This window comes from Varanus komodoensis, unplaced genomic scaffold (genome assembly GCF_004798865.1).
Source record: "Varanus komodoensis strain SLA01 unplaced genomic scaffold, ASM479886v1 scaffold115, whole genome shotgun sequence".
Classification (NCBI taxonomy): Eukaryota; Metazoa; Chordata; class Lepidosauria; order Squamata; family Varanidae; genus Varanus; species Varanus komodoensis.
Window position 1 is genome coordinate 608,143 of NW_025335330.1, and position 11,980 is coordinate 620,122.

At 59.0% G+C, this 11,980-nt stretch overlaps 1 protein-coding gene across 1 annotated transcript in view; it reads right to left on the reverse strand.

The window, feature by feature from the left end:
• Positions 1-225: 225 nt before the first annotated feature.
• Positions 226-11,980, reverse strand: part of LSG1 (large 60S subunit nuclear export GTPase 1) — a 37,321-nt gene continuing 25,566 nt past the window's right edge. Inside the window, exons 3-15 of the mRNA XM_044421126.1 lie at positions 11,526-11,810; positions 11,318-11,438; positions 9,004-9,090; positions 7,524-7,610; positions 7,120-7,180; positions 5,552-5,728; positions 4,662-5,057; positions 3,788-3,889; positions 3,242-3,385; positions 2,891-3,014; positions 2,492-2,571; positions 1,711-1,884; positions 226-663 (exon numbers count right to left, since the gene is read on the reverse strand). Coding sequence (XP_044277061.1) covers positions 478-663; positions 1,711-1,884; positions 2,492-2,571; positions 2,891-3,014; positions 3,242-3,385; positions 3,788-3,889; positions 4,662-5,057; positions 5,552-5,728; positions 7,120-7,180; positions 7,524-7,610; positions 9,004-9,090; positions 11,318-11,438; positions 11,526-11,810 — 2,024 coding nt within the window. The 3' untranslated portion in view covers positions 226-477. The remainder of the gene's footprint in view (positions 664-1,710; positions 1,885-2,491; positions 2,572-2,890; positions 3,015-3,241; positions 3,386-3,787; positions 3,890-4,661; positions 5,058-5,551; positions 5,729-7,119; positions 7,181-7,523; positions 7,611-9,003; positions 9,091-11,317; positions 11,439-11,525; positions 11,811-11,980) is intronic.

An 11,980-nucleotide genomic window follows, 5' to 3' on the forward strand; every position in this document is an offset into this window, starting at 1 on the left:
GGGAGGACTGGAAGGTTTAGACACTTCTGGAGCAACTAAGGTTTCGGGAATTGTTGGGGGAAAACCCCTTTAGCAAGGGGAGACCCCGGGAAATGGGGCCAACTGCTAGAAGCTCAGCACATCTCAGCCACAGAAGTGCTCCGGTGGGACAGAAGGTTCTGCGAGTGGGAAAAACACTCTGGGCACAGGACGTGCTTTGGCTACAGCGTTTACGGAAAGGCAACATTAGAAATGTAAGAAAACTTTATTTCCACACGCTCCTTCCAAGTGACGGTGCAGCAGTTGGCGGGCTCGGGCGGGAACGTGCAGAAGCCCCTCCACAGGCCAGCCGAGAGCCACCGCAAGGCCCTGCCCGAGGACTCTGGCGTGAGCGAGGAGGGCCGCCGGGCTCAGCCGCAGCAGGGGCCTCGGGCGAGGGGCCTCTGCCCCCCACCCACCCACCCGAGGGGCACCACAGAAGCCCGGGGGCAGCCCCACTCAGGCCTGCAAGTGCCTGGCGACGCGGCGCATCTTCTCCTTCTTGTTCCGGTTGCCGTGCTTCTTCCAGGGCTTTCCGGGGCTGCCCTCCAAGCTGAGCGCAGGGGAGGAGGGCAGCTGGTGGCTGGGGCACGCACTGTGGCCCAGCACAGACCGGCTGCCTCTAGTCAGGGCACGGATGTTCTCCTGGAACGGAGGACAGGTGCACAGGAGACTTGAGACACAATCCAGCGCAGGCGGCGAGGCCCGGAGGGATCCAAAGCGGGGCCTCTGGCTGGGCTGGGGCAGAGCACACTGGTGGGGCAAGACCCCTCTGGCTCCCAGGCCCAGAAAAGTGCAGCCCCCACCCCTGCCGAGGGCGCTTTGCGGAGGCTGCAGCCAGGCCTGCCTGTGCACCACCTGGAAACCAGGCCCGGGGCAGCTCCCAGCCGCTCGCAGGCCCCAGAGGGCCTTCCCCGTTCGCAGCCGCACCCGAGAACATCCCCGCTGCAGACGGGGCGCCACTCGGGGACCGCGCCCAGGCAAAGCACGTGCCCCACGCCCCTTTTCGGAGCGGAGCGGAGCAGAGCACATGCCCCGAATGGGCTGTCCGCACGGCACAGGGGCCCAGCTTCTCCTCCAAGGCTAGCTTAAGCGCTGACACAGCTACACTGAGCAGGAGACGCAACCTGTGGGTCGCATTCCCAGCAGCGCCTGCCCCACCAAGGGGCGGGCACGGCTCACGCCGCGGGAGGACAGCCAAATCTGCCCGCCTTGCCTAGGAAGGAGCCGCCGTTGCCCAGGGGCGGCTTCTCACCCCCCCCCCCACCGCCCGCCTGACACTTTCAGCGGGGCTTCTTGTTCAGCCCACGGCACTCAAGAGAAGCCGTGTGTGCCCTGGGCCCTCCTGATGCCCCGGTCGCCATCTGAGGAGTATCGGAAAGGCCTGACCGAGGCTGCCCTGATGGAGGCGCCCCGGCACCTCGCTTCTCCGTGCTGGCGCAGATCAGGGGAGACCTTGCAAGACGTGACTCCCCACAGAGCCAGCCACTGCAAGCTGCCCGAGGCTGTTCAGCGGGTGGGAGAGAAGGGCCGGCGCGAGAGGCACAGGAGCGCAGGGAAGGAGAGCAGGGAGATGCTCTGGGCAGGCCGAGTTGTGTGCCCACTGCCTGCCGAAGAGACACCTCGCCACAGAGGCTGTCACTCTACGAGGGGAGCTGCATGTCACCGCTGCAGAGTCTCCCGAGCCCTCACCTGGTGGAAAAAGGCGGCATCCACCGAGTTCTCGATCCTCTCCGGCCTGGGCTTCCCGCCAGGGTGTGCTCGGGCTTCCCGCCGTGCGGCCTCCCGTGCTGTAGGCCTCTCCTGCCACTGCTGGAAGGCCTGGGGGTCAGCCCCAGGGGGCGGGTGGCAATACAGCAGCTTGCCCTGCGAGGGACCGGGGAGGGGTTCAAAGGGGCTGCGTTCAACGCCCCCCCCGGGCTCCCCGCCTGACCCTGAGCATTGTTCCAAGCCTCCTTTCGCAAGGGCAGGGACACGAATGCTGCTGACAGCACTAACGGTGCTCGCCCTGCATTAAGTGCCTGCATTGTACGTCTCCCCAACAGAGCGCTGGAGGCCGGCAGGCAAGGAGGGGAGTCTGAAGGCTGCAGGGCGGGAAGGGGCTCTCCGGGGGCCTGGACGTCTGCTCCCTGCATTCCTGACCTCCAGCCATGATGGGGAGGTTTCTGGGAGCCGAGCTCCAAGCCACTGGAGCGCCGCTCCTGCCCCTCCTCAGATAAAGGAATCCAGTCCATTCTCAGCTCTAAAATCTCCACACGAGACTGTAGTTCTGGAATATTACAGGAGAGCATTTGAGGGGGAAAGAGCAGCAGCTACTTTCCAAACTGCCCCTCGCTTTCGACCACCCCAGAATCCGACCACCAGTTCCCTCAGTCCTCTCTCCCACATTCTCCCACGCGTGCTCCGTCCCAGGTGTCCCTCGCGCCCCGGCCCCAGTCCCGAAGCCCCCCGAGCCAGGAGCCGCTCGACGTACCGCGACGTAGTCCTTCAGCACGTAGCGGGCCGAGCGCGGCTGGTCCGGCTGTCCGTGGTCCGTCATGAAACCTCTGGCGTCTGTGCAGGGTGGGAGGAAGAGGGGAAACAGAGCGGGGGGTCCCTAAGCAAGCTGCTGTGAAAAGAAGCGAGACCAGCTCAGGGAGTGGAGCGCTCTGCGGGGTGGGGGTCCCGCGGGCTAAGGGGGCACGAGGAGCACACCCACAGGCCCCTCTGACCTCGGGAACCCGGCGGGCCTCCCCGGGGGAGCGAGGGGCCCGGCAGGCGCACGCAGCCAGACGTGCACTAGGTCACGGGGAGGGAGAGCGGTGCCGCACGCACGGACGGCCACGCAGCCGCACCAGGCCGCGCCCGCACGCCACCGCCCTGCGCCACTCACATCCGTACGCGGTGAGCAGCTCCTCCGACGTCGGCTGGCGGTCGGGCGGCTCGTCTTCTCGTGGCTGGATGAGGCTGATCCCGTAGGTGGCCTCCAGGACGGGCCGCGGGATGCGCTGGCAGACGTGAGCGAGTGAAGGAAAGGCACCGCGGGGAGGGGGCGGTCTGCAGGGTGGACCCCCCGTGAGACCAGTGCACCCTCGGCCCTCCACATCATCCTTGCAGGCGTCCCAGAACACAGAATGATCGACTCAAGGTACGAGAACCCCAAGACAGGGCGTGAGTCAGAGGGGAGCGGTGGGTTTCACGTGCCCCACATCGAGGCAGCCGGGCATGTCGGCAGAAAGGATATGAGGGAGACGGGGGGCACGTGGTCCCGCATCTGGTCGATGGGCAAGACCCCGCTGCAGATCATCTCGGCCTTTGTGAAGACGAAGGAGGGCATCACCAGGCCGGGGCAGTCGCAGAGGCAGAGAGTGGGCGCCACGTGCAGCGTCTGGGGCAGGAACAGGCAGGGCTCAACCCCGGCCCCTCCCAGGCCGCTCCGCCGGCCCCCAGCCAGAGCTGCCTCTGCAGGCCGAGTGGGGCGCGAGGGGAGCAGTGGGCGGCCCAGAGAGGCTCCGCTGTGTGCAGCCCCACAACCCTGCAGAGGGTGGCAAATACCTCCCATTCCCGTTCGCCAGGGTGCCCCGGGCAGCGTGCTGTTCCACCCGGCTCTCTTCCACCCGCCCCTTTTGCCCTTTCTAAGGGGAAACAAGAGGGCTCTCTTTCAGCCCCCAGGCACCAAATGAGAGACCGGGCGAGATGGCACTTCGGCCTGCCGGGGGGGCCCACTGGGCAGAAAGCGAGGCGCCCTCCGCCGCCTGTGCGGCAGCCCTCCAGCCACTCCCGGCAGTACCTGGAAATGCTTCGTGCGGCCCGGCGTGGCAGACACCGGCACCCTTTTCTTTCCGAGGATGGTGTTGATTGTGGAGCTCTTGCCAACGTTGGGGTAGCCCACCTGGAAAGGGAGGCAAAGCAAGCTGCTGGCAGAAGGGGCCACAACGGTGGAGGGGGCTAGCGAAAGCACACCACCCGCATCCTGTGGGAGGAGCACCAAGGGCTGCCCAGCTTCCGCGTGGGGCTTTGTGCTGCACTGACCCCAAGCCCTGGGGGAGAAAGAGCAGGGCTGGCAAGGAGGGAAGGCAAGGCAGAGCACCGTCCAAGGAGGCAAAGCGCCTCCCGGACAGCTCAGGGAAGACCCAAAGGTGCCCCACGCCCCTGCAGGAAGGGGCAGAGGGGCTGGAGCCAAGAGCCCGGAAGGCCAGAGGTGCGTGGCAGAGGGCCTCCGGATGGGCTCCCCGGCCACCCCCGGAACTACTGGCAGGACTTTCAGAGATGGCCTACGGTCTGCCCGTCTCCTCGTTCCTGGTCGGGAATCACCCCTCCCAGCTGCCCCGGCCACCGTGACTCGGGAGCAAGGACTAAACCGCAGGTGTGTGCTCGAGGGGGGCTTCACTACCCGACATCTGACCCAGGGGGTTCAAAGGCAAGCCCAGATCCACATGGCGGCGACACGACTGAGCCAGGTCCTGGGGCGCCTGTGCCAAGGCGTGATGCAGGGGAAGTCCGGTTCCTTCCCGGCCCCCTGCCTGCCTGAACGAAACCCTGCCGGGGTGCTGGCCGGCCACTCTGCCCATTGCCCCCGGCTGCCAGCGAGGCTCAGGCAAAGGGGGCGCTGGGGGCTACGGCCAGCAGCGCCCAGGACAGCAGCCCGCGGCCCACCCACTCACCAGCCCGACAGTGACCGCGCCCTCTCTGACGGTCTTCCCCGCGTGAAGCGCCTTGAAGATCTCCAGGAGCTCATCCCTCTGGACCAGGTGGCCGCTGTTCCTGACAGGCTGCTTCCCACAGGGCCCCAGCCTCTGGCTCTCGGCACCATCCGCTCGGACGTCCTCCGAGGGACCAGCCCGAGGGGGCGCGCAGTGCCCCTCCTCTTCGGAGCAGGTCAGCCAGGCCTCCTCCTCCTCCTCCTCCTCCGCACAGTCCTCGTAGACGTCGCTGTCCCCCTCCTGGCTGCTCTCCTGATCCTCACTCCCCGAGTGGGACTCGGCCGTGCTTCCCAGGCTGCCACGGTGCGAGGCGTGCCGCTCGTCACCCAGGCCCGGCAGCGCCTCCACTGCGGGCCCCTGGGGAAGGAAGGAGGGCGCACATCACATCTCCGAGGAAAGCCGCTGCTGCAGGGAGCGCCGAGGTGCATGGCCGCCACAGAATCTCAGAACGGCACAGTGGGCCACGCTCCCACGACACATGCCTGGGCAGCAAGGCCCGACTCTGCAAAGCTGCACAGGGAGCGCTGGCCCCAGATGCTGCTTGGCCCTTCGGCCAGGCCGTCCTCCTTGCCGGCTGGGGCCAAGGCGCAGTGTGAATGTGCCTGGCAGGGGGACTTCCCACAGGGCACGGAGGCTAACTTAGCACAACGCCGACAGTCTTTGGAGCACAGGTACATCCATCAGAGCTGCGACTCCTCTCTTGAACCGAAAGGGTGTGACACTCAAAGTATTTCTGTGGAAAGCGCCTGGGCAAAGGAGCTGCAGACAAATTCACCGCCAATGGGCAAGCGTCCCCGAGAGAGCCACCGCCACCAGTCCTGCCCGAACCGATGAGTCCGTCCTTGGCCTACCTTGGAATCGGCAGCCAGCCGCTTCCCCTCTGCCAGCGCTGACCAGAACACCACTCTGACGCCGTCCTCCTCGAAGAACCGCGCCCAGGCGCAGCGCTGCTCCTCGCTCAGCAGGTCAGCTTTGTTCAGCAGGATAAGGTTCTCCTTCTCCGGGCTGAGTTCCTTCACGTAGCACTCCTGCAAGGGGAAGACAAGACAAACCAGAAGTAAAGCTGCCCGGTTTGCACAGAAACTCGCAGTGAGAGACCATCCCCGGGAATCCTCTACCTGCCCCATCAACTGAAAGGGGTGTCTCCCCCGGAGGGGGAGGAGGGGGAGGGGGAGGCACCGCCGAGTGTGGGCAACAAGCAGAATGAGCTTGATCTCCAATACATGAAGGCACGTGTGACTTGATAGGTATTACTGAAACTTGGTGGGAGGACTCCCAAGACTGGGATACAGCAATGGAAGGACGCAACGTGTTCAAAGAGTACAAGAAGCAGGAGAGGAGGCGGAATTGCGTTGCAAGTTCCAAGTGCTGATCTTGCACAGAAATACAGGAAATTGAGCCGGATAATCTCATCAAGAGCACCTGAGTTGAAATCAGTGTGTCAAGGAATGAAAGGAATGTGCAGCTTGGAGTCCACGACAGATCAGCCAGTCAAGGAGAACACGAGGATGACACCCTTTTTAAGCAATTCACCCATATTTCACATCGCTGATGTGACTGTAATGGGGGACTTCAGTTATCCCGCTATCTGTGGCTCTTTGAAGAAATTCTGGTCATGCATGGAGGATACCTTTCTTCTACAGAAAGGAGAGGAAAGAACTAGAGGATCCTTGACTTTATACTAATAGGGACTTAATGGATAAAGTGGAAACTTCAGGAACTCTGGGGGGAAGTGACCACAGCATACTTGTCTTCTTGATTTTAAAGGAAGCAAAAAATTGATTTAAAACAAAGATAAGTAAGGTCCCATGGCAAGTGACCCTGAGGAAGAAAGGGGTCCAAGGTAGATGGCAATTAAAAAAAAAAAAAGGAATTTAAGGCATAATTCCAACAAAAGCAAAGCAGGTGACTGAAGAAAGCAATGTGGCTCCAGAAAAAACTTTGAATTGTGCTAAAAGCAAAAGAGGACGGGTACAAGCAGCAGAAGGGAGGCCAAGTGACAGAAGACGGCGCAGCAGGTGGCAGAGAAGTGCAGAAATGACCTCGCTGAAGCGGAGGCTGAAGCGGAGGGAGAGCACAGGCTAGCAAGGGACACCAAAATCCACAACCCTTTTTTTAGGTATGTTCAGAGTAAGCAACAGAGAAGGGAAATGCTGGTTTAACTTCTCAATAAGGAGGGCAAATCAGTAACAGATGACAAAGAAAAAACCTGGAGTATTTTTGTAAAAATGTAGAATATTGCTAAAAGTTAAACATTTGCCCACTGTGACATCATCATAACTTTTCTCAAGGAGGAATTCCTCTGGACAGCGCCCAGGTCTGCCCGGCATGGAAGAGGGATGCTGCGGCAGGCCCCACGACCAGTCTCTTGTCCTGCCCCAGGTGGACAAGCGGGGCCGGCTCAGGGCGCGCCACCTACCAGATCTCGGCACCTGAAGAGCAGGGGGTTCCTGGCATCCACTATCTGAACCACAACGTCACTGCAAGAGAAAAGCTGCTGCACTTGCCGTCCAGGCTGCTCTCCTGGCGGGGAGCTTGGGAGGGCTCGGTGGAGAGGCGGGCAGGCCAGTGGGGCACGGCCGTCCGCCAGTCCACCCGGGGACAGCCTCAGCTACCACTCACGGGCCCCACTCCGGGCCTCCTTCCCACACCAGCCTGTGGGGGCCCTGGCAGGTCACGGATTCCTTGCAGCCGCCACGCCGTGGCCTTGGAAGCAGCCTGAGCTCGTTGCCACAGGCCCTGAGCCACAGCGGCGGCCGCTGCGGCTCCCTCAGCCTCACCCCTGGCAGCAGCTGCCGGCACAGGGCTGCCTTCAAGCTCTACCTTCTTTCAAGGACTCGCCACAGCTGACGCCAAAAATCCAGATTTCGTTCAAATGGGGTCAGAAGGAGTTTCTGGTCTTCCTCCAGCCTTTGAAGCAGCACAGGAAGAAAACACGGGCCGTTAACAAGCCACGATCCTCTCACGCACCCAAGGCGACAATGTAAGTGGTGGACAGAATGAACTCGTGGGGGGCCGGACTGGGTCAGTGCATTGAGGGGACATCGCGGGATATCCAGCAGGAGGCCAAAACCAGAATGCCACTCCGGGTTTCAGCTTGTGCGAGCAGTTCCACGGGGACCCTGCCTGGACCTCTCGCACCCCAACACGGAACCCCCTTTCCCTTATCAGCTCACCTCACACCAGTTCTGTCTATTTTTATTTAATTGATTTTCTATGCTGCCCATTAGTCAAAGTAGCTCTCTGGGAAATTTACAAAGTCATAACAGGCAACAGATACAATAAAACACAGAAATTTAGCAGTAAAATAGCAACCAAAAAACACAACCAAAAAAAAAAAAAAAAAAGCCCAACAGCCACAACTTAAGTTAATTCATGGGTATAGCACCAATTGAATATAATAAATGCCAAATAGATAAAGTAAATTTTAAGAAAACTTTTAATCTTTTTAACTATTAAAATATTGGACAAATAAGAGTTTTTGCCTGGCACCAAAAGGAAGTTTTACTAGCAACGTTCAAGATGCTGCTTTGCATGGGTAACCATGGCTGAACTGACACACAGCCGGACGATGCAGGAAGGCTCACAGCTCCGGAGGGTGGATTTTCTATCCGCAGCAGGTGAGGAAGGGAGACCTTGTTCAAGATACCGAGGCCTGGCAAGCGCTTGTCTGAAACAAGCCCACTAGCGGGATACTAGCCAGGCCCAAAGGGGCCAGCCTCGCACATTTCTTTCGAGGAGGAAGGCTCAGCCGGCTCTGGCCTCCCACTATTTCCACCCCCGAGCCGTGCTACTCACGTCCAGCAAAATCAGCAGCAGCGGCTCGTTTGCTGCCACAGACCCTCCCCTGTGAGGGCGGGGGCTGACGGACTGAGCCCTGTGGCATCTCAGCCCAGAACGCTTTTAGCCTGTGACACGCTTGCAATGGCCTTTACTGCAGACCCACACAGCAACGTGAAGGGGTTGTGATTGTTCAGGGCCACCCCGCAAGTCTGCAAAACCCACCCCCGCATTCGAGAGTGCCAGATACACCCCCTGGACCCTTCAGGGGTGTCACTAAGGGCCCGGCTCCATCACTGTCTGTTGCTTCTGCTCCAGAGAGGAATCCTGAGGACAGTCAGAAAATGACACAGAGGCTCCCACGAAAATGTGTGGACACAACAGACTATCCTGGGTGCTCGGCTTCATGGCTTCATCCTGCAGAATCCAGAGGGTTTGTGTTCGAATGCAAGTTACTTAATCGGGGAAGCTCAGCGGCAGTCCTCAAAGGTGCACCCAAGCCCAGCAGAGGAGGAACACTCACCGGGCAAGCTGCCGCCTCCACTGCAAGAAGCTGTCTCTTTCTGCCTGTTCCAGCATTTCAGGGCTGGTCCGCTGGTCCCAGTGTGGCCTGAAGAAACCCGCCACAGAAGACAGCACAAAAGGGGTCAGAAAGCAGACATGCTGCAGGCACATCCCACATGAAGGCAAGTGAGCTCTGCTCCAAAGCAAAGCAAAGCAAAGCAAAGCAAAGCAAAGCAAAGCAAAGCAAAGCAAAACAAACCGGGGAGCAGGCCAGGGAGATGCTGATCAAGAAACTAAGACCTAGCATGAAGGCAGGTGAAGGACGTGCAGACAGAGATTAAAATGCAGGAGCAGGAAATTCCAAAGCTCCAGAGGGGACAACCAACATGGCCCCAAGCCCTGTCTCCCCTGACGAGAGCCAGGGCAGCTGGGCACACGCAGAAGCCAGCAGCAGCCAAGCAGCTGCAGAAAGCGGGGGCACCCACAGGAACCGGTCCTTCGGAGCAGAGGGGCATCTCTGTGCCTGTGTCCACCTGCCGCTCTGACCAAAGTGCTGCCTGAACCAAGAGCCCCACCTTGGCCCGTGGGAGGGCCAGCACCTCGAGCTGAGTGCAGAGCTGAACAGAGAGCCAACTCAGTGTGTTTAGACTTAGAACAACATTGCTCTATCTAAATCGGCTAGTCCGGTTGCAGTAACATTACTAGTTAGCATTCACTAGGAATCTTCACCCATTTGTTACACAGATTTCTTGCACTGTTTTGCACACTGAATTCATTATCTGCCAATGGTGAGTCCTAGATTCCCCCTTTACTCTGGTCATAACCCAACCTCAGCTAAAACCGGGTCTCTTTTCAGGGAGAGAGAGCTGGGGTTGCAGCAGCCTTGGCCTGGGATAGGTCCAGCCTTCCCCCGTTGTTCGTTCTGCCTTTCCATGCTCATTATTTTTTGCCAGGGCTCTGCAAAAAGCTCCCTTTCCACCCTTTCACTTGCTCTCTCCCTATGGTGATGCTTTGGAGGCCCCTCCCTCTCTCCTCTCTTGTTTCTTCTCACTCACTCACTCACTCACTCACTCACTCACTCTATCTATCTAGGAAGCTTCTATGCCGCCCCATTTGCCGAAGCCTCAGGGCGGCTCACTATGGTAATGACGATTTCCTCCATAATTTTTTTAAATTGGTAGGCTTTACGGCAGTTCGTTTAAAAGTACAGGTTGTTCATAACTCGAATGTTCATAATTTGGGGACTGCCTATACTTTGTCCAGTTCTAGGCATCACAGTTTAAGAAAGATGCAAACAAGCTGAAAAGGGTTCTCAGGGGGGCAGCAAAGATGATCAGGGGATTGGAAACAAAGCCCTAGAAGGAGAGATTGAAAGAATAGGCATGTTTAGCCTCAAGAAGAGAATACCGAGGGGAGATGTGAAAGCACTTTCCAATTACTTGAAAGGCTGTCATACTAAGGAGAGCCAGGGTCTCTTGATCAACCCAGAGAGAACATGGCGTATTGGGCTGAAGTTACAGCAAGCTAGGTTCCAACTGAACATCAGGAAGAACTTCCTGACTCTCAGAGCAATACAACAGTGAAACCAAGCCCCTAGGAAGGCTGTGGGCTCTCCCATTCCAAAGATGCAACTGGACAGCCATGAGAAAGGAACGGTTTAACTTGGTGTCCTGCGCTGAACAGGGAGTTGGACCCAATGGCTCCCTAGCCCCTTCCAACTCTACTACAATTCTAGGATTCCATACTGTTTCACCTCAGCCACTTCCTCTTTGCCTGCTTGCTATTTATACTAATGCCAGCCCAAGCTCAATCTCACCAGCTTCTTCAACTGTCTGTCAAAGTGATATGGTAAACTGGCATGCTTTGTAATAAAGGTGATGCTCTTTGCTTCGAGCCTCCTTCTGTGTTGAGTATCTATCTATCTATCTTTGGCATCTAAACTGTTAACTTTGGGAGAAAACATTCAGTACATTAATATCTTTATTCCTTTTTATATTGTTTACCACCCAGAGAAACCCATGAGCTAAAGGGGCAGTTTATGCATGCAATAATTGTATTAATAATAGAAGTATCCAATGTTACAAGCCTCCACTGCAACCACTAAGCTCAGTACTGTCATTCACCAGTCCCTCCCTCCCTCCCTCCCTCCCACACACGTAATGGAGAACACAACTGACCAAGGGCATGGGGTGCCACCACTGACCTAGCAACACCCTGAAACCCATCGGCACCTAATCTTACAGATGTACGAAACCCTAAACAACACCGAGGGGGCACAGGCATAAACAGAGACCAGCAAGCATCAACAAGACCCTGACGCATAAGACACCCACCTTCTTGGGATGCACAAGAATTGCTTGTTCTGATCATGCAGATCTTGGATCATTTTCGTTTCTTCTGCTGTCAGCAGACCAGTCTGGGCCTCCGCAGGAACGACTTTGATATTCAGTTTCTCTGCAGAACAACAGAACCCGTCAATAAGGATGCAAGAATCAGGATCTGGAACGCGACCGTTCAAGGACAGCCCTACATTTCACTCACCCGCCACAAATTCAGTTCCTGCTAGTTCTGCTGAAGCCAGGAACTCCTCCAGCGCGCTCTGCTCCGTTACCGACCGAAGGTTCAGGCCGCCCCCCGCGTGCCCCGTGTTTAGTTCGCTCGTGTGAAGCTGCGGAGTAAAACACGCAGGACTGCAGGGCTGCTCCGGAGAACTCTCAGCGAACAGCCACGGGCCCCGCGGGCGCGAGAGAACCGCGCTCCGCGCAGAAGGGCCCGCGCACGAACGGGGCACGAAGCGGCGGGAGGCGGGCCGTGCCCCGCGTCCTCCTGCCCCGGCGAGTCACCACCGGCCGCGGGCGTGGCAGGACCGCGAGGGCGGCTCCGCCCGGCTGCCACGCGGGGGCAGCGCCGGGAGGCCCGGCCCGCCGCGGCGCCCCCGGGACGCGCGCCGCGTGCCCCCGCCCGGCTGAGCGGAGCGCGGTTCTCTCGCGCCCGCG